Genomic DNA, 21678 nt, shown 5'->3' with positions numbered 1-21678 from the left:
AAAATTTAGTAGCATTTTTTTTACATTAAAGTAATCAAAACTCTCTGAAAGTGACAATCATAAAGGTCTGCTCTCTTGATAGAGGGAACAAGTTCAACACAATGAATTTATGCACCTGTCAGGAGGTTAAAAGAAAGCTGAGGTCACCCTGAGTCCCCAAGCTGAGATCCCAGGTGTTAGAATCCTGAGGGAAGGGAGGCAGAATTGTCTACAAGTTCTCTCCTGCCTCTAGGCACCTCCTTTGAGCACAGGGTTTGTCCTAGGGGTTAAGAGAGGGGTGTAGTCTGCGGATTGTAAGTGGTAGTGGATGGGTTTCTCATTTTCTCTCTCCAGAACCTGCTGTCTTTCTCTCGCTGAATGTTGGTCCTATTGTTTAATGAGCCAGGCATGACTGCCCCCCTGGGGTAAAAACTTTCACCCAGCCAAGGCTTACTGATATAATTATTTGGGGAGGGAGGTAGCAAGACTTGAAGGTGAATTCTGAATTGGGGACTATAAACCAAGTAATGACAAACACAGTAATTACTGTATGACTTCCAAGTCTTCTAAACAGTACTGGAATGTCAGGGCCCAGGCCTCTAGAAGATGAAAACTGGTCTTCTTTTTTTCCTGTATTCAACAAAATCTTATAGAGATTACCAGGAGCTAGTTAGCTCTTTGGGTCCTAAGGGTTCAAAGATGAAAGACCTGAGCTCATGGCCCAGTGTTAAGCCAGCAAACATCCAAAATAGTGTGATAGGGCCAACTATGGCAGATACAAGGCCATGTGGAGGCAGAAGAGAAGCACTGGTTAAGGGACAGGGTGGGAAATGATCAGTAGAAACTTCCATGATGTAGTAACATTGACATGAGTCTGGAAGTGTGAGCCAGCTAGCTCCCTTTACTATGTATAGACAATTCCTGCTCTTGATAGCAGTTCTGCAAATCCTCTCTATAACCACGTGGCTTATGCAGAGAGTAGAGGGGAAAAATACAAAATGAGTGAGAGGGTAGATTAAGAGACTCTTGTCTTGGGAGGCTGGGAAGGAAACGGTAACCTACTGGGTGAAGGAGGTATTATCACTCCCATTTTACAGATGAAAAAAACTGAGATTTGTGTTAAAAGTTGTCCAAGGTTGAACCCAAGTTGGTATGACTCTACCGTCCAAATCTTTTATTCTGGATATTTGTTCTGTCTAGGTTTCAGGCTTGAGCTCTTCATTCAAGCACTGGAAGTTTCAGAAGCGGTCTGGAGAAAAATTTCTCTTTCTGACAGGAATGGTAGTCTGGCATGAGGCTTAAGAGGAGTGATGCCTAAGAGAAAGGTGTACTCTTCAGATTACATTATTCTCAGGGACCATCTCATAAAGGAGGAGTGATTCTACAAAGGTTCTCAGTATCCCGTTAAGGTGATGTCTGCCTTCACTGTCACCTTCTTTGAAGACTGCTCGGTGCCACCCTCATACCATGGACAGTACTCTTGATGACACCAGTAGTCACCTAGATCCCTGCAGAGCATCGACCTATTCTTCTTCTGCTAGCTAGATTTAATTGTTGCCAATTCTTTACTTTTACCTTCTACCAATATCATAGAAAGACTGGGTCTCCAGAGCTCTTTTGTTTTTCTGGTCATTTTAAATTCTCTACAGTCCTGCTTAGATGTATAGTTTTGTATATATCATTACAACTGATATACCAGGAATTCCATCCATTACCATGAAACTTGATCAGATTTATTAATGGTAGAGGCCACTGGAATTTGGAAACATGAGTGCAACCATTGTATGGCCCTGAGCTCATGTTTGATTCCAGTCTCAGCTTTTTTATCCGTCAAACAGTGATAACACTTGTCTCATGGGATTCGTTTTGAAGTTAAGTCTATAACATTCATGAAAGTATGGTGAGCTGCTCTTCAGATTCTTCCCCTTTTCTCTTTGGGGCCCTGGAATATCCCCCAAGTGCCTTCTGAACCATCACAGAAAGTAAATTATGTCCCATGTGACCTTTAATGGTATAGCCTTTAAAATTTGTAGTCTGCATATGATAGATAGGGCAAGTCTTTATTAACCAGTGTATTTAATTAACTGGAACATTCTCTTCTGCAGATAACTGGGATAATAGGAATATTACTGCAACTTATTAGAGCCAATTAAAACTTTCTGATGATTTAAGATGTCATTTTCTTCATTTTTAAAAAAGAACCTCAGCCTTGGGGTCAATAGTTGCTGAGATACTATTTTAAAATATTGTCACTTTTTGAAAAATATCTTTTCTTATATAAAAAAAACCCTTCTCAAATTAGGGGAGCCCTAGAAGAGGCTTTTCTATTTCCTGTATACCTTTGTTACCGCCCCCCATCCATACTAAGTGTCCTGAATTTCATTTTCTTCTGTTTATTTTTTTAAGCCAGTTTTCTCAAAGGTCTGTTTTATTTTCAACTAACTATTTATTTTGGATGGAGTCTTTTGTTGTTTTTGCTGTTTTATTATTGTTTTTAAGGATGCAAGAGATTTAATATGTTACTGACCAAGCTGAAGGAATGAGTGGAAGAAGAGACTGAAAATGCAGGTGGCAGAGAGGGAGAGGAGGTGGTCATGGACATAGCAAAAGGAGTTGACATTGGAAAGGTAGAAACACGCACGTTAAAGGCAGCGCCAAAATACGGTAATTGGCAAACAAAAGAACAGAGACATCGGGGCACAGAGGAAAGTGTCTGTTAGCATATGACTGTTGATTGTTTCGCTCTTTTCAAAAATGGAAGTGCAGTCATGTGACAAGAGGAAGTGAGTATGAACTGGGAACTTGAGCACATTCTCTAGGGAAGGCAGTAAGATATCCACCGCCAAAAAGGCCAGTATGGTCAGCAGCCTAGTGGACTCAGCTGCATCGGAAAATGGTAAGTTTGGTGGGAAATCCCTGGATCTAGTTATGAGGTTCATCTAGCAATTCCAGTAACCTGAGTAACCTGGAAGTTGGTGAGTGTGGTCAAGCGGATGTGAGGAAAGTCTAGAGGTCTTGACTGACCAGTAAATGCTGATCAGGGAGGCAGTGCAGTGTCCCGAAGAAGGTGTAAAACCGGGAAAACTAAAAGGGTTCCAAGGACCGCCAGTCCTGACGGGCACAAAAGCAGAGTCCATGATTTTACTGCTGTTTTCATTCTCAGAGAGGGAGTAGGCTATTACTCAATCCCAGGGTTGAGATCAAAGATGCTGGCGTTGACATCTTCAAGATGAGAAAACTAGTTACCTTATAAATGTAATTGGGTGTCACTGTTTAATCCTGTGTTAAGCACTTCAACGACCGTCTTTGGTATTTGCTTTCTCTGCTATACTGTACGCCACTAACAGATCCTAGCTACACATTTCCCTTCTTCCTTCTTCCACTTGATAAACCTTCCCCACTCCCATCTGACAGTCCATGTAACGTCTCTACATTCTGGGCCAATGGTACCATCTTTCATGGCTGGTTAGAAGGTTAGCTAGATGTACTGTTATTTAAGAGGAGGCCACCAGAGTACCTGATCTGTTCTGCCTTTCGACTCTGTGTCCACAAACTCCAGAGGATCCTCGGCTCTGAAGTTCAAAAATAGGAGCAGAAGAATCTTCGGTGACAGAAAGAGGGGAGAGTTGTCTACTGATACCACTGTGGGAACTGGGGCAGTTGGCTCCTGGTTTACATCGAGTAACTGAGGATCTGGAGGTACCTGGGAAAAAAGAGTTCAAAGCAGTTTGAGAACTTTCCAGAGGAAAAACTGGAAACAGAAGAAAAAAAAAAGATTTTTTAAACTTTATTTATTTAGGAGAGAGGCAGAGAGAGAACGAGCAGGGGCGAGGGGTGGGGAGAGGGATAAGCAGACTTCCCGCTGAGCAGGGAGCCCGACCTCGGGACCCCAGGATCATGACCCGAACTAAAGGCAGATGCTTAACAGACTGAGCCACCCAGGCACCCCCAAACTAGAAACAGATTTTAAATGCCTTGGCAGTAAAATACATGGCAGCAGCAATCACAGTCCTGATATCAGGGACATTCATTGAGCTCAATTCTAATTTTATAAGAGGGGCTCCTAAAAAGAAAATTCTATATTGGCAAGGTCTGTGTCCCTAAGATAAAGGGTCTTTTTAGATAAATCTGTCAACCAAAAATGAACTTCAGAAAATGGTGTTTGGGTTGATACATCTGTTCTGAATTAGAACTGTTAACACAGTCAAATAGTTTACCTCAAGGGAAGGAAACTGTCCTGTCACGCTTGCTTCTTCCCTTCTCCTCCTAAGATTGACTGTTGAATTCTTGACTGGTGAAACTGCCAGAGGTGTCTCCTATGAAGCCCACTCTACACTTTTCCACTGGATTGGTCACAAAAATCCGACTTGGTTGTGTCTCCTCAATCACCTCTGGCCTCTCTCCACTCTTACAGAGGAAAAACCCAGCCTTCAGAATCCTCCACAGGCTAAGCCCCACCTGATCCTGATTAATCTTCTAAGCACCCCTGCCCAGGGTGGGCCAGCTTTATGGGCCTGCAACCGGTGCAGCCACACCAGGCTCAGAAGGACCTCACATGCCTCCCCCACAACAGTGCATAGTTGCCATGTGGAAGTGCTTTTATCTTTCTTTTTTTAATTTAAATTCAATTAGTCAACCTATAGTACATCATCAGTTTTTGATGTAGTGTTCAATAATTCATTAGTTGCATATAACACCCGTGCTCATCACATCCCGTGCCCTTATTAATGTCCATCACCCAGTTACCCCCTCCCCCCAACCCCCTTCCTTCTGTAACCCAGTTTGTTTCCCAGAGTCTCATGATTTGTCTCCCTCTCTGATTTCTTCCCATTGAGTTTTCTCTCCCTTCCCCTATGATCATCTGCACTATTTCTTATATTCCACATGAGTGAAATCATATAATTGTCTTTCTCTGCTTGACTTATTTCACTTAGCATAATACCCTCCAATTCCATCCACGTAAATGGTAGGTATTCATCCTTTCTGATGGCTGAGTAATATTCCATTGTATATATGAACCACATCTTCTTTATCCATTCATCTGTTGAAGGGCATCTCATGTCCTTCCACAGTTTGGCTATTGTGGACATTGCTGCTATGAACATTGGGGTGCAGGTGCCCCTTTCACTACGTCTGTATCTTTGGGGTAAATACTCTGTAGTGCAATTACTGGGTTGTAGGGTAGCTCTATTTTTAACTTCTTGAGGAACCTCCATACTGTTTTCCAGAGTGGCTGCACCAGCTTGCATTCCCACCAACAGTGTAGGAGGGTTCCCCTTTTTTCCACAGCCTCACCAACATTTGTTGTTTCCTGTCTTATTAATTTTAGCCATTCTAACTGGTGGTATTGTGGTTTTGATTTGGATTTCCCTGATGACAAGTGATGTAGAACATTTTTTCATGTGTCTGTTGGCCATTTGTATGTCTTCTTTGGAGAAGTGTCTGTTCATGTCTTCTGCCCATTTCTTGACCAGATTATTTGTTTTTTGGGTGTTGAGTTTGATAAGTTATTTATAGATCTTGGATACCAGCCCTTTATCTGATATGTCATTTGCAAATATCTTCTCCCATTTCATAGGTTGCCTTTTAGTTTTGTTGACTGTTTCCTTTGCTGTGCAGAAGCTTTTTATCTTGATGAAGTCCCAATAGTTCATTTTTGCTTTTGTTTCCCTTGCCTTTAGAGACGTGTCTTGCAAGAAGTTGCTGTAGTCGAAGAGGTTGCTGCCTGTGTTCACCTTTAGGATTTTGATGGATTCCTGTCTCACATTGAGGTCTTTCATCCATTTTGAGTTTATCTTTGTGTATGGTGTAAGTTTGGTCCAGTTTCATTCTTCTGCATGTGGCTGTCCAATTTTCCTAGCACCATTTATTGAAGAGACTGTCTTTTTTCCACTGGATATTCTTTCCTGCTTTGTCGAAGATTAGTTTACCATAATGTTGAAGGTCCATTTCTGGGGTCTCTATTCTCTTCCATTGATCTATGTATCTGTTTTTGTGCCAATACCATGCTGTCCTGATGATTATGGCTTTGTAATACAGCTTTAAGTCAGGCATTGTGATGCCCCCAGCTTTGGTTTTCTTTTTCAACATTCCCCTGGCTATTCGGGGTCTTTTCTGGTTCCATACAAATTTTAGGATTGCTTGTTCCAGCTCTGTGAAAAATGTTGATGGTATTTTGATAGGGATTCCTTTGAATGTGTAGATTTCTTTTATCTTTGAACTTATTTTCTGTAAGTGATTTCCAATGGGATAATGGAGCACATGCAGGGGGCTTGGGCTCAGAGCCTCAGCTCAGGCGTGGTCTTGCCTCCTGTTGCCTCCCCACCTCTTGGAGTGGGTTTTCAGCCACCACTCCCATGTCTTTGCTTTGCAATCCTACAGGGACCTGAGTCCTGGTGTGGAGAGTGTTGGGATCTCAGGGTGAGACCACCAGTGTCTGTGGGGGCCTGCACTCACCCAACAAGTATCCCTGTGTCCAAGGGAACAGACGTTAAGTAGCAAATAAAAAATGGAGAAAGAGAAAGAGAGAGAACATAAGAAAGGAAAAAGCCATTTTCTGCTTTTTGGAAAAGGGGCTCTACATTTTCACTTTGCCCTGGGCCCTCTAATTACACAGCTAGCCTTGCTCCAAGCTGAACACTCCATTCCAACTAGTTCTGGCTGTGTTCTGACACCTTCCTCTCACTACTGACAAGCTTTAAGCCTTTAACTGGGTTGTTCCTCTACCTGGAATACTCCGAATCTACCCAAATCTTTAAATACTACAATCAAATCCTGAATGGTTCATGCAGTCTTTGCTGTTAAATCACATGCACCTATACTTTCTTTGAACTTTTACTGTCTGAGCTCATTTGACAGTAGTCTTGCACTAGCTGTCCCAAGGCTTGACTTTCTCTTGTGTGAATGCTTTCACTCTCTCCATCTGCAGAAGCTGCCTGATGCCGGAGACTGCATTCTCTCTCTCTTTCTCTCAGTAAACTTTTAATTTTGAAATAATTTTATATTTACAGAAAAATTGAAAAGACAGTTGGGTTCCCATATGCTCTTTACCCAGTTTCCTCTAATGGTAACATCTTGCATCACTCTCCCCGCTATGCATTTGTCAAAATTAAGAGATTAACATTGGCTATTGTTATTAACCATGCTCCAAACCTTGTTTGGATTTCCCTAGCTTTGTTACTAATGGCCTTTTCCTGTTCCAGGACCCCACCCAGGACACCACATTGCATTCAGTCATCGTGTCTCCTTGGCTGCCTATGTTTGTTCACAGAGTACATTTATTTTTCCTTGAAAGTTATGAGTTTCTCTATCTCCATGGCTACAAAGGGAAGAACAGAGGCTATCATCCTCTGTGGTCGTGGAGGCTATGTCTTGTTGTGATGCTTCTGAGATGGTAGAAACCATCAAATGAAGAGCAAAATCTTGAAACAGCAATGGCATCTTGGCTTTAGTTTGGCTTTGAATAATCATGTCACGTACTGTGTGAGTTATCACTTGAAGCAATCAAATCAGAACCTTGAGAAACAGGGATATCCAGAAAAAGAAAGCTTGAGTTCCTGGTCCATGGTCTCCAACAAGAACCTAGCAGGACAGCAGAGTAACTTGGCTGTGAGTGTTAGTTCTGTAGTCCGGGCCTCCTCATCTATGACAAAGTGTTTCTTGTTTTCTGTTCTTCCCTTTTCTTTTTTTCTCAGTATTGGGAAAAACAAGGAGAGATATATAAAAATGGAATTAGCTGTACCATCTATTATTAAGTGTCTTAAGTTGATCTAATTAAGATGTATTATTTAATCTTGGATTCAAAGGAATAAAAAATGTACAGCTACTCAAATAAGCAACAGAAGAATTACATATTGATTATTATGCTTAAATTAATGCTATGTTAATGCTGTTATTATAAAAGTGTCAAAAATACATAAGGTTCTTATTTTACATATCCAAGATGTTTCCTATGCCTTTCACAACTATGTTTCTAATTGAATATTTCAAATTCCCTGAGAAGAGTCTGTCTAAAATTCAGTGAACTCTCATTTATTTATGCTCTTTAAGAGGGGTTGATACTCTAAGAGTCATTTTTAATTTATCTTTCAAGTATTTTTCATAATTTATTTTACATGAGTTGTGCCTTCTCGTGTTTTCTTATGTGAATATCATGTTTCATTTTGTGATCATTCGGCAATGATCATTATAGGTGGACAAGAGGTGGAATTATAGGCAGGAAAGAGGAAATTCCAAAATAGGTTGGCAAGTTAGTTGAGCAAGGACTGAGATAAAACATTGGCCATAGTTAAAAAGTTGGTAAATCATGTGCAGCTAGGAGTGTTGGATTTGTAAGCCAAACTAGCGATTTCTCTTGCTTCCTCATTTTCATTGAAGTGTTGTTACATTCTGGCTTCTGTACCTCCTGGTCTGTATGCAATAAGGCTCAACACCCTTTCCTGCTGCCAGTTGCCTCACACCGGTTGATTTATGAAAGAGATCCGAGGGCAGTTGACCCACTGGAGACACTGCAGACATTTAAATCATTGTCCTAAAAAGGCAAACTTTAAACTTCAGAGCCAAGCCCAGAGGCAATGTTCAGGGCTTGGGCCATGAAACCGTCACCTCCAATCCTGGAAAACAAAAACACTGCCCCATGCTACATGGTCGTGTACCTTTCAATTACTATAAAGCCACCTCTGACAAAAATAATATTCAGAACGTCACCTGGGGTGCAGTCAAGGATCATAAATAAATCACGTCTATTTTCAATTTTCTATGCCACAGTGAGTGCCTGGGCATTGCAAATTCAGTTAGTGAACAGTGTTCAGACTTTAATAGATATTGAGAGTAAAGTGTATTAGAAGTGATAGGTTGGAAGTCTCTCATTAGTCACACCAGACGGTCCCCCCCGACCCCTGTAAAGACATCTGCTCACTTGAGCCATAGCAGTAGGTCTATCTTGTGCCATTTTTCATATTTGTCCAGGCACAAGAATATAATTTCTTCATTTGCACTGGTTAGGCTCTGCAGGTTCCCCAAATTGATGTAACTCAACAAGTAGTTATTAAACACCTATTCTAGGGCAGGTATTGTCCCTGGAACAGGAGTTAGACAAATGAAGAATACACAGTCCGTGCCCGCACGGGGCTCTCAACATAGTATTGGAGTCAGACTTGTAACCAATTAAGCATAATTTAATGTGAATTGGAGGGCAAGAAGAAAGGGAGTGATTCATTCTGCCAGGAGCAGGGAAGTCTCTAGGAGTGGCTACATCAAAGTTGGCTTTGAAGGATGAGCAGGACTTTGCCGGGCAGAGTTCTACACTGAGGAATAAGCAATAGAGTCTGAGGCAACCACAGAGGCAAATACTCAGAGGGGTAAAGAGTGTGCTATGAGACAATGATAAGATGAGCAATTCTAAAATGCTGAATTCTGAGTGCAAACAAGCCTTGAAAATCCTTTGAGCAGTGTTGCTCAGATTAAATGTTCCACGGAACGTGCTCAATACATGCAGACTATTATAACAAAAAATAAACAGGTAAACAAAAATGACTATTAGCAGTACTTTATCAGTTAGAATATCTGACTTCATATAAAAGAAATCCAAACTTGACCTGGTTTAAGCAAAAATGTAGAATTTTTAGCTTAGCAACCAAGGGACAGGACAGCCAGGAATGTCCCTAAACCTCAGGAACACCTGGGCCTGGGGCTTGGTGTAGGCAAATAGTCCCCCATCTCTCACTGCAGGTACCGGCCGCATGTCTTCTCACTTGGCTGTCATCTGGTTTTCTCTGCAGAACATTTGGTTGTTTGAAGCTCCCAGGTTTCCAGTCTTACAGCTAGAAATCCAGTTTCCCAGAGTCAAAAATCTTGAGGAAGGATCTTGTTGTGTCTTATACTGACACCTGGTCCAGCTTCTGTGGCCAGAGAACACTGTGACAAAACGGGAAAGGGCGGGTGGGGCTGGGCAGACAGGGCCTTGGGCAACTCCTTAGCAACGTCAAAGCAAAAAGTAAAAAAGTAAAGCAACCGCCTACCCAGAGTGTAAAGTGTAGGGTTCTCAGAACACAACTTGAAAAGCCAAGCAATAAAGAGTAACTAGGAAAAGCTCTTTGGAAAGTAGATGAGAAGCAAAGTGTCAGGTAAGGCTCTGTGTGAGCAAGTGCAAGACGACTTGGAAGATAATAGACCAGACTCTAAGATATCATTCTAAGAAGAGCCCTGACATTGACTCTTATCTCTCATGAACACAAAAGGTCAATGACACATTTGGTTCTACTAAGCATTATCCTGAACAGTGAGATGGAGATCTTATCCTCACTTGCCCCAAGCTATGGTGCATACCTACCTGAAAGACCACTGGTAGCCCTGATGCCCAAACCTAAAGGCAGAGATAATGAAAATACAGAAGGCAATTACACAATCCAGGGGATGGTGGGGGGTGGGGGTGGGAAGGAAAGTGGGGTTGGAGAGGTAGGAGCTGTATGACCAGAGGCAGCATAGTATCCTGGAAAGACTTCCGTGAAAGGCAAGATACCAACCGGCTATGTCCCCTCAGGGAAATCACTGGACCTCTCTTTGTCTGTATTCTTTATACTCTGAAATTTAATGATTGAACAAAATGGTTTCCTAAATCCCTACAGCTTTCTCTCCATTAAGGATTTTTAAAATTTTTTAATTTAAATTCAATTTAATTAACATATACTGTATTATTAGTTTCAGAGGTAGAATTCAGTGAGTCATCAGTTGCTTACAACACCCAGTTACCCCACCCACCTCCCTCCAGCAACCCTGTTTGTTTCCTATAGTTAAGAGTCTCTTATGGTTTGCCTCCCTGTTTTCATCTTATTTTATTTTTCCTTCCCTCCCCATGTTCATCTGTCTTGTTTCTTAAATTCCACATATGAGTGAAATCATATGGTATTTGTCTTTCTCTGACTTATTTTGCTTAGCATAATATCCTCATTGCAAATGGCAAGATTTCATTCTTTTTGATGGCTGAGTAATATTCCATTGTGTGTATACATATATACATACCACATCTTTTTCAAACAAGCAAATCATGTTTAACCATAAAACAAACTTTGTCTATTTTCAACTAATTTTTTATAGTCATTTATATTAGTCAAGGTTCCAGAAGCAAGAGAGAGCAAACTCAAATTAGGATACTTTATTTAAAAGGTGGTCAAGGTACAGGGTTATGGGGCCATACGGTGCCCTAAGCCTGCCACTGTAGCATCACCTGTGAGCTTGTTAGAAATGCAAATTCTCAGCAGCCACCTCAGACCTATTGAATTAGAAACTGCAGTGGGGGTAACCTATGGTTTAAGAAGCTCTCCAGGTGATTCCAATGCAAGTGAAAAGTTTGAGAACCACTACGTGTGACACCACAGGAGGGAGGGTAATATCCAGGTGTAGCAACAGTTCTTACTACACTTAGGCCTGAAGGGACAAGGAGAGGGAGTGATTAGAAAAATCTGGAAGGAGGGGCTTGCCTGATATGAGTTATGACTTTTCATTAAGGTAGGCACCCAGCTAGGGCTTCCTGAAAATACTCCTTTCCTTTGATATCTCTTAGGGACTCCCCATTGATTAGTAAGCGAAAGTCAGAGGACGAGAGAGCCTGTTTTCTGCAGTCCTTTTAGTTCAACCACCACAAAGAAGGGCAAGTAGAGAGAGATTATGGGGCAGGTGGAAAGAGAATTTGAAAGGGCAGAGGCATCTGATCTACCATGTTTCTACAATAATAATATTATAATCACAAAATGAGGGGCTAGGCCACATGATCTTCTAGCTTTAAGCTTCTTTGATTGATGATTCTTCTTTGATGACTCTTCCAACCAATCTCTTGAAAATCATACTTTAAGCATAAAACTAACTTTGACAATTTTCAAATAATGTTTTGTAAGTGTGTTTCTTTTAAATATCCGTGATCTTTTCTGTGAAGATGTTACAATCACTGAAGAAACATCGAAGACAGAAATGTCTTGAATTTTGACGTGGAGTTGGTTGGAAGCCACGATTATTACTTTGACATTTTATCTTATAAAAAGAGATAAGGTATTAGCAATTCAACAAAAGATTATGTGAAAAGCTGTATTTCAGCTTATTTTTAAATTAATATTTCATCACATTACAATGGCAGCAAATATTCCTTGTAGTGAGGGAATATTTACTGTCGTATTGGTTGGGTTTTCATTGAAGTCCATATGAAATTTGCAAAAAAAGCTATTTATTAGGTAAACACTTAGTCCTAGAATTATTGAAAGGGGTCAGCACGGTGGATGTTTTTACAAGCAATACACCAACTTTCCATTTCAATCTGTACCACCTTATTCTTTAAAGCCCAAACCCTCCCAGCACAGCACTGCCTTACTTATCACATACTATTCACTCTCTGTAGCTCTGAACACTTTTTAAAAAAAGATTTTACTTATTTGTGAGAGACAGAGAGAGTTCAAGCAGGGGGAGGGGCAAAGAGAGAGGATGAAGGAGAAGTAGACTCCCCACTGAGCAGGGAGCCCAACGCAGTGCTCCATCCCAGGACCCTGAGATCATGACCTGAACGGAAGGCAGATGCTTAACCAACTGAGCCACTCAGGCACCCCTGAACACTCTTGATTCATTTCCTAGAGAAATATCTTTTAAAATAAACTGGCTGTTGATTATATTATTATCCACATTTTTTGTATCAAAAAATTTTTTAAGACTTGTTAATTATCTTATTGCAAATGATAATCAAATGTCCATTAACTAAAAGTTAGATTTTCAAGATGTAAATCTGAAATGTTTGGGTACCTACACATGTGTACTAAAGTGACATTTTTAAATCCTTTAAAGCCTAATTAATTTTTATTCACCTAAAACCTATAATTGGAAGAAAGGACTAAAAATTGTTCTATTTCTGCTATGCACACCTTGTCCCTAAAACAATATTAATTTATTCTATATGGAATGTGATTTATTTTCCCTACCAATAACTACCTTTAAAACTAAAAAGTATGTCGCTGCTCCCTATTTTTACAATGTAAAAACAAAATGTCTAGCACTTATTTAACACTTACCATGTGCCAAGAGCTTTACATATATGATCTCCTGACAACACAATACTGTGGTGTGGATTTTACTATTCCCATTTTATAGATGAGGAAAATGGACCTTCAACAGCCCAAATAAGTATTTTCAAAAGTCAAGGCAGGTCCAGTTCCAAAGCCCATATTCTTTCCAGTATAATTTGTTGCCCTTCCCATTTCAGCCAATCAGCATTGTTGAGCTCTTTCTGTATGAAGGGGAAATAGTTCTGTGGTACAGAAAATAAGGACAATTATTGTTCAGAGAGCGGCAAGATTAATTTCAGCCTGGACAATTACAGAATACTTAGCAGAGGATGATGGATTCCAGCAGATGCTAGCACAGGGCAGGGTTTGGATAGGAAGAGAGCCTAGAACAGCTTCCAACAAAGAGAAAGTAGGGATTTTGCCCTTTTAGTTGCTAGGAGCAAAAGAGGTATTTTGAAGAGGGATGATGAGTTGGAAGCAGAGTCTCTTGAAGGCAAAACTGGCAGGAGAAGGCAGGATGCACAGAACAGATAGAACCTGGAAGGAAGACATCTATTTGGAAGCAAAACATGCTCCTTAAAGAGAGACAGGACTTCCCCTGTAGAAACATGTATGGCAGTGGGACCCTTTTTTCCCTGCTAAGATCCAAGCATTCACATGATAAAAGTCAAAAGAACACCAATAATAACAGTATCTTGTGCTTATAAACTGGTCATACTTACTCTTCCTGGTCATGATCTCACCCATTTGTGATACAACCAGAGCACCCTTTACCCCAGGGCCTAGAGGGACTTCATTCTTACTTGGGCAACCCATATATTTGTCAAGTGCATGTTCTGGATTTATACTCTAAAGAAGAGGTTGGTGGGGCCCCTGAGTAGCTCAGTCAGTTAAGCATCCAACTCTTGATTTCGGCTCGGGTCATGATCTCAAGGTCATGAGATCCAGCTCAGTGTCAGGCTTTGTGCTGGGTGTAGAGACTGCTTAAGATTCTCTCTCTCTCTGCTCTGCCCCACCCCCCAGCCCCCACCCATCTTACATTTCTTCTGGCTTCCTTCTCCCAAACAAAATATCATCCTTAAGAGCTGCTTGTTTAGATCATTTCTGGACCTACATCTCCATCCAGTATCAAGCATTTACTGCCTCAGCGCTGCTCAAAGATGTCACCCCTCCCTCAACTATGGCTCCAACCACGCCCGTATTTTATTAAGTCTACAGTTTCCCTACTTCCAGCTAACTCTTATCTTGCCCATCCTCAGTCTCTGACTACGCAGCCTGTGATTCCTTACACCTTCATCATCTGGAGAGTTAGGTTATAGGTTAACCTTGATGATTTTTGCTGAACACTCATAGATCTGGAATGGATTTTTAAGTATTCCCAAGGTACCTAAGAAAGAATTTTAAATCTATTTGGCTTATCCTAGATATGAATCAGCAGAAAACTATAAAATTGCCTTTAACATTTTTTTTCTTTGGTGATAGCCTCGGTCTTAAGTAATTTCCCAGATGATAGAAAGTGTCTTTCGTTGCAAAAGAACAAATAACAATTTTTTAAAAAATCTCTAAGCCCCATTAACAATTCCCTGAATGTTTTTTAATGTGAATACCTTGGGCCTCTGTCCTACTTTTAACTGCCCAGCACTCAACTCCCTTCTCATTTAAGGGGACCCTCCCCCTGCCAATTACATAAGTCTTGTTGGGAAAGTGCCCCATATCCCACAGTGGAAGCCAAATGAGGCTCTAAGAGGTCTACACCTCTCCCTGCCCCCAACAACAATAGGGGGCAGGCATGACTGGATTTCACCCCATCAGACCCTCCTATCCAGAACTTTAAATTTCCAGAAACCAGGATGGTTCAAGTTCCACGAGCAACAGTGGCAGCCCGGGGGTAGATAAGTGATGGCAATAGCAGCATCCTGGGGGCCTGTCCCGGCTGCTCAACTGTGAAGCCCCTCAGTTCCTGCACATTTTCCAAGGTTCTGTAAGTCTCTCCACCCCAGTCCACCCAGTAAATTTCTCTTTTGCTAACCAGCCATAACAACTTCAGAGGCTCCAAGCTGAGAGCCCCATCAGAGACGGACTCTCTGGGGCCTCAGGCACACCCAACCCCACAGTACCCTCCTCTCCTGTCCGTTCCTCCTTCTCTCTGATGTCCTCACCCACTACTTCCCTTGTCACCTTCTCTATGAGTGACATTTTCTGTTCTCAGGGAGGGTTCATTGGAAGATTTAGGAAGATTTTCTGGAATTCTTGCCAGCTGCCCTATGAGAACCCAATGGCAGACATTCTTAAGGGGGTGTAGCTGTCCATTACCTTTGCTGAACACCAGGAAGCAACTATTCCCCCCACCCCTGGAAGGGGGCTGGCTGACTCCTAGGTGAAGGTGGAATGGGAGGACTTCGTGATGCACCAGCCCCACTGCTCTCCTGTGTCGCTCCAGGCACTGATGCCAACAGCAGGTGGAGATTCACTGGCCATACAGTAAAATGGCCTGTCCTGATGGCTCTGAGATACTCACCTTAACTCAGGAAAACCAAAAGAAATTTAGGATCGACTTTAGAACATTTCCCAAAGAGATCAGCTCAATAAATTGAAGCAAGATAGATAAGAAAATGCTATGCCATATGAAGAAAATAAAAGTAAAAGTGCTACCCTGGTCTAGTATAAATCTATACTTGGCTACTCCTGGAGTATTAAGCGCAGTTCTGGAAATTGTACCTTTGAATATATACCCCTGTGTCTCAGATGGTAAGATACTGGCATTAAGGCTACACAACTATTTTGCTTTTTATAATACCATATACACTATTCTTAAAACACATATAAATAATGTAATGGTATTAATCATATTTTACATGAATTGACTAATTTTACATTAATCATATTTTAGATGGAGTGGGAGTGTTTATGCTTGAAGTAATAACTTCTTGTTAAAATAAGTAACTGATTCTTATTTGTTTTCTAATCTTGGGTTTTCATATGTTGAGCTTGTTTCCTTGAATGATCCTGTTTGCTTTTCATTAAGCCTTCACATTGTCTTCTAGTTGAGCCTTTGTCTCTTCTGCTCCTAAAGCCTTGATTTCTTTGTGATTTGAACTGAAGTATTTACCCACATGCAGGTGCACATGAAGGGGACTAAGATCCCTATGTACCTTGCAGCAGCACTACCACCCTCCAGCGATATCATTATTGCCCTGAAAATCTTGGAAAATACACCCTGCTGACTGTAGAAACCCTTTACTTAAAAATTCCTTCCTGGTAGGCTCTTCTGGAATACATTTTCTTTCAAATGGCCCTGGTGAATTTCTTGATTGATAGAGTAGACAAAGCATTCACAAGGCAGTGTCATAATTCACTGTAGTCAAAAACCAATTCAGGATAACCCAAAAGACCTGTGGCTATTGGCCTAATTGTGCGATAACACATTAATTAAGAAGTTACTGATGCCGGGACGCCTGGGTGGCTCAGGAGGTTAAGTGCCTGCCTTCGGCTCGGGTCATGATCCCAGGGTCCTGGGATCGAGTCCCATGTCAGGCTCCTCGCTCAGAGGGGAGCCTGCTTCTCCCTCTGCCTGCCGCTCCCCCTGCTTGTGCTCTCCCCCTCTCTCTCTCTCTGACAAATAAATAAAATCTTAAAAAAAAAAAAGTTACCGAAGCCTACCATGTGTCTGGCCCTCTGCTTAGTGCAAGGAAGTCAAGAAGGCATGATACCTACCTTCATTTTCTTATGGTCTAAAAGGGGAAAAGCCAATTACACAGGAATTTCCACAAACAGCACTAAAGGCTGAATGGGTGGACAAGCCACCTTTTAATCTGGCAGCCAACTGACTGCTCAGCCCTTTGCAACTGCCAATGGTCCACCAGTATCTTCTCATTTGGGAATTAGCTTTTAAACCATAAGCTTATGGAAGAGTTCACAAAATATTTATGCCTTATGCATGAGCAGAAAAAAATAAATGGGTAGAAGGGCATGCCAGGGTATAGCTAATGTTGTTGGCATCTACATCTGTCACCAGGGAGGAGTGCAAGGCAGGAACTGCCAGAGGCAGCTGCTTGGGCAGCCCACTGTGATTCAGGCCACATCTAAAGACAACTATTCACAAGTTTCTGCCTTAAGGGATATGGGGAAACCTACATGATCAGCATCAGGTCATTTTCACAATTGTTGTGGACTGACATGGCGCTTGAATCTAAACCCACAAGGTTTAGGCCAAGGTCCACATTCACACAAGCCTTTTCCCCACTCACATAGATTCCACTGTCCCTTCAATGTCCTGCTGAAGGCCTCACATCAGCTGTCTGGGTCTGATGTCCACTTCCAAGGGCACTCACTGCCACTGAATGGCTTAAGCAGGGAAATGGAATGACTAGGTCTGGGTTTTTAGAAGAGTGCTCCGCAATGTGGAGAATGGCTTGAGAGGGAGTAAAATCAGAGATAGAATGACTTGTTAGGAAACCACTGGAGTGGTCTGGGGGAGAGATACTAGTGGCCTTGCAGAGGTGGTAGCAGTGAGGTCAAAGAGGGGTTGAGCTGAGAGCCATTGCAGAGATAGAACTGACATAATTTGGTAAATGATTGGGTGTGGTTGTAGAAATGAGGGTGAAGGAGTAGTCAAGAATAAGTATCAGTTTCTGCCCAGGACAAGTGAATTGATAAGGCACCATTCTTAGACATGTTGAGTTTAAGGTACATGAAAGTCATCCAAGAGAGATGGACGGTGGGCAGTTGGACACAGAGGTCCAAAGTCCAGAAGACAGGTTTGGGATGGAGACACAGATTGGAGAGTCATCAGTATATGGACAAGTCATTGAAGCTATAGGAGAGGTTATGGGTTGAATATGTCCCACCCTTTCTCAACACATGTTGAAGTCCTAATCCCCAGTATGTCAGAATGAGACCTTACTTGGAGATAGGATCTTTATAGTGGTAATCAAATTAACATGAGGTCTTTAGGGTGGGCCCTAATCCCATAGGCCTGGTGTCTTATAAAAAGGGGAAATTTGGATACAGACACACAAGTAGGGTAAACACCATGTAAGATGAAGGCAGGTACTGAGGTGTTGCTTCTGTAACTCAAAGAACGCCAAAGGCTGTCAACAGATCACCAGGAGCTAGGTAAGAAGCATAGAATAGATTGCCTCTCACTCACGCGGGCAGGAAGAAACCCTGCTGACACCTCGATCTCAGATTTCTAGCCTCCAGAACTATGAGACAATACATTTCTGTTACAAGCCACCAAATGTGTGGTACTTTGCTATGACAACCCTTATAAACTCATACTGGAGGGAATGAGATCATCCAGAGAGAGAATGCTGAGAAATGCAGGTAACTAGGGCTGAGACTCAAGAAAACTATTAATTAAAGGGATATGAACCTATTTAAAAAAAAAAAAAAAGCAGCCAAAAAGTGAGGGGAAGAAAGAGGGGGATGCAACAATATAGAAGCCAGAGAAAGGGGGTAGGAGAAGGCGGCCATGGTGCAGAGTTTGGCTTTGGTCATTGTCAACTGTGGAAAGAATACTGTTTGGTGGAGTAGCAGGGGCAAAGGGATCAGCGTTTACAGAGAAAGGCATGGAAGGTGAGAAAGCACAAGCAGGAAGCGTTGACAGCAGCAAATGCAAAGAGAAAGGACACAGTTTCTATACAGATTTTGGAAATACAGAAATCATATTATTTTAAGGAGTAGACAAATCATCCCAAATCTGTTATGTAGGGGGTGGGGACAGACACCTATGCAGATGAATGGATGCAGGGAGAAGACCAAGTCTCTCTGCCTTGGTGTACGGTACACTTGGGGCAAAGAAACCAGAAAACAGGTGAATTCTAACCCAACATGGAAAGCCCTGATATAGTGACAAATCCTGGGCTTCATGGAAATGAGGAGCTGCAGGATGGAAGAAAGATGGCAGAGCCAGGTCATTCAGTGTACTTTATTTTTTTTTTTTAAGATTTATTTATTTATTTGAGAGAGAGAGTGCATGAGGGGGAGGGGCAGAAAGAGGGGGAGAGAGAGAATCTCAAGCAGACTCCTTGCTGAGTGCAGAGTCTGACTCTGGGCTCCTTGTGGGGCTCGATCTCACAACCCTGAGATCAAAACCCGACCCAAAACCAAGAGTTGGAAGCTTAACTGATTGCACCACTCAGGCACCCAAGGATAGTCTTGTTATAAGAAAGATAATCTCTTATTCACAGTGCAAAAGATTCATAAAAATCATGCATGGTGCTGTAATTTAATAGGAGAAGATGTGAAATTTTCTTTAAGCTTCCTGAAATCTTCCTACCCAGAATCTGAGGGAACTGATTTGTCATGTTAATCACCTCCCTGCCCCCAGGGTCCTTTCAAATGTTCAATCGAAATCCTCACTATCAAGGCCATTTCTTGGCCAGAGATGAGGGATAAATATTATTAAAGTGTTTGTTTTATGGGAGTAAATTATCCCCTGGGAGTTCTGTATTCGCCCACGTGAGGCAAATCACAGCAGCTAGGCAAGTGTTGGAATGCGTACTGAGCTGGTACTGACAGCTGAGCATAATAGATTTAAAAATTCTCTTGCAGAGGTAGCTCTTGCAGTCTGGTAGGCATGCTCTCCTCTTGCAATCCTAAATTAATCTAATGGAGTGGAAGATACTTCAGATGTTCACACTGTCTGGAAGATGACTTGAATTTACTGCAGGAGCCCTGGAATAATTTAAAGGGTCCTGCTGGCATCGCCTTCTAAACATTCCTTGAATCTATCTCCTCTTGCCATCCTTACCCCTCCAATTCCCCAGATGATGCCCTCCTCCTTTGGCTTTTTCTTGAATAATTGACTGCCATGAGCTTCCAGCCCCCAGGATTGCACAGGGTTGCTGCCACATGAGGATGGAAGTTATCTGCTATTAGAGAGAAAACTCCGGGTTAACCTTGACCCACACACTCTACAGCCCAGAGACTAATTTTCCTGGCTACCATTTGTTTTGGCTAGAGGAGATTTGGCAACTCTCATTCATTCATTCATTCATTCATTCATAAACACTTACTGAGGGGTCTCCTGTGTGCCAGACACTAAACTAGGTTATCTGAGCTATAAAGAGGGTGAAGACCAAGTCTCTCTGCCATGGTTCAGAGTATATTGGGGCAAAGAGACTGGAAAACAGACAAATTGTAACCCAACATGGAAATCGCTGATAATACTGACAAATCTTGGACTTAATTAAAATCAGGATCTTGAGGAACCTGAGCCTGGAGGGTAGGAGAAACTGCATGACTCCAGAAGGAGGAACAATACTTATAGGGCAACCACTTCAGATGAAGAAGACAAGACTGGTCACACAGAGTAGAAGCATTAACATAAAAGAGACAGAGGAAGGCAGGATAAGAAATTAACCATCTAGGGCTATGAACGCACAGAAAACTCTGGGGAACAGTCCTGGGGGACATTAGGTGGTGGAGAAATTGAGGCCAGCAAACAAAACGAAGGTAGGTCCAAGGCAGAAGTAGAGTCATAGAAGTAAGAATTGAAGTGAAGAGAATTTTAAAAAGGAGATACCAGTTAAGCATGTCAAATGCTACCAGGAGGTCATCGAGACTGAAGGTGGAAGAAACACCCATTAATTATGGCAATAAGGATGTCACAGGCGACTTACGAAGCAGTTTCAGTAGAGAGGAGGTGAAGGAAGTGGAAGGAAGAGGCATGGAGGCAGAGGTTTGAGAAATTGGAAGGATTTAGCGTCAGGGTTGAGTGAAGTGTTATTCAAGATATAGGGGAAAGTTCCAGCTATGATGAAGTAACCTGTACAGGATTAGTGCTCCCTCCCACTGCAAACAAAATAAAACTGGACAAACCATAGAGGCAACTGTTTCCAGGCATTAGCCAACAGGTGGCATGAGACTGCAATCTCTAAGAAAGGTCACAAGGTGAGCCCCTTGATCTCCAGCTTCTGCTTAGAGACAGTGTCCTCCCTGTGGAGCAGAAAGGTGAGTCCGAGCAGAGCCGTGAGGCACCACTGAGGAGAGGAGGCAGCGATCGAAGTTTGGGGCCACTGGAATTCATGGGCCGGTTAGAGAGGATGGACTCATGACTCCCGACACTATCACAAGCAAGTCCAAGCTCGCCTGTTTCTCTAGCCATGCCACTGACCACTTCCCCCCATCCAACCCCTGGGCCCATATTCTGTGAACTCGTATGTGAGCTTCAGGACTCAGGTCAATGTTGCCTGCCCTCGAGGGCATTCCTTGACCACCTGCTTTCCTCTGTGCGTGCCCCACTTCCCTACTGTCCCTGCCCCATACCATACTGTTCTATCCCTTCAGTATTTTTATTTATACATTTATTTTTCTCCCTGGCTTTTAGCTTTTTAATAGTATGGGCTCTGTCTTGGTCATTTTTGTGTCCCCAGTCCCGGCACTCAGTAGATTTCATGAGCATTTGTGGAGTTGCCTGGCCCTTGAGGAGAAACTAAGTGTAGCACCTAATCATGCTCTTTATGTTCAGTAACTTTAATGCGTCTATGTTTTATCACTTAACACATGCTCAAGAAACATGTTTAATGACTAAATGAATAAATTGACAAGATTAGAAATGCCCTAATTAAGTTTAAGAACTAATTCTTACTTGTTTTGAGTCTCTTAGTCCTTTAGGAAAGGATGTTAGGCACACACTCACTATTCAATAAATCCT

The 21678-nt window shown here is 42.1% G+C and overlaps 1 protein-coding gene across 1 annotated transcript in view; it reads right to left on the bottom strand.

Annotated features, from left to right (window-relative positions):
* The window catches only part of SLC35F4 (solute carrier family 35 member F4), a 228855-nt gene that overhangs the window by 23636 nt on the left and 183541 nt on the right, over positions 1 to 21678 (bottom strand). The window contains exon 2 of the mRNA XM_028098025.1: positions 3497 to 3682. Within this exon, the coding sequence (XP_027953826.1) occupies positions 3497 to 3682 (186 nt within the window). The remainder of the gene's footprint in view (positions 1 to 3496; positions 3683 to 21678) is intronic.

This window comes from Eumetopias jubatus, unplaced genomic scaffold (genome assembly GCF_037043125.1).
Source record: "Eumetopias jubatus isolate StellerSeaLion01/CBP00866 unplaced genomic scaffold, mEumJub1_p1.0 scaffold_7, whole genome shotgun sequence".
Taxonomy (NCBI): domain Eukaryota; kingdom Metazoa; phylum Chordata; class Mammalia; order Carnivora; family Otariidae; genus Eumetopias; species Eumetopias jubatus.
This window is presented reverse-complemented; position numbering and strand designations above follow the sequence as displayed.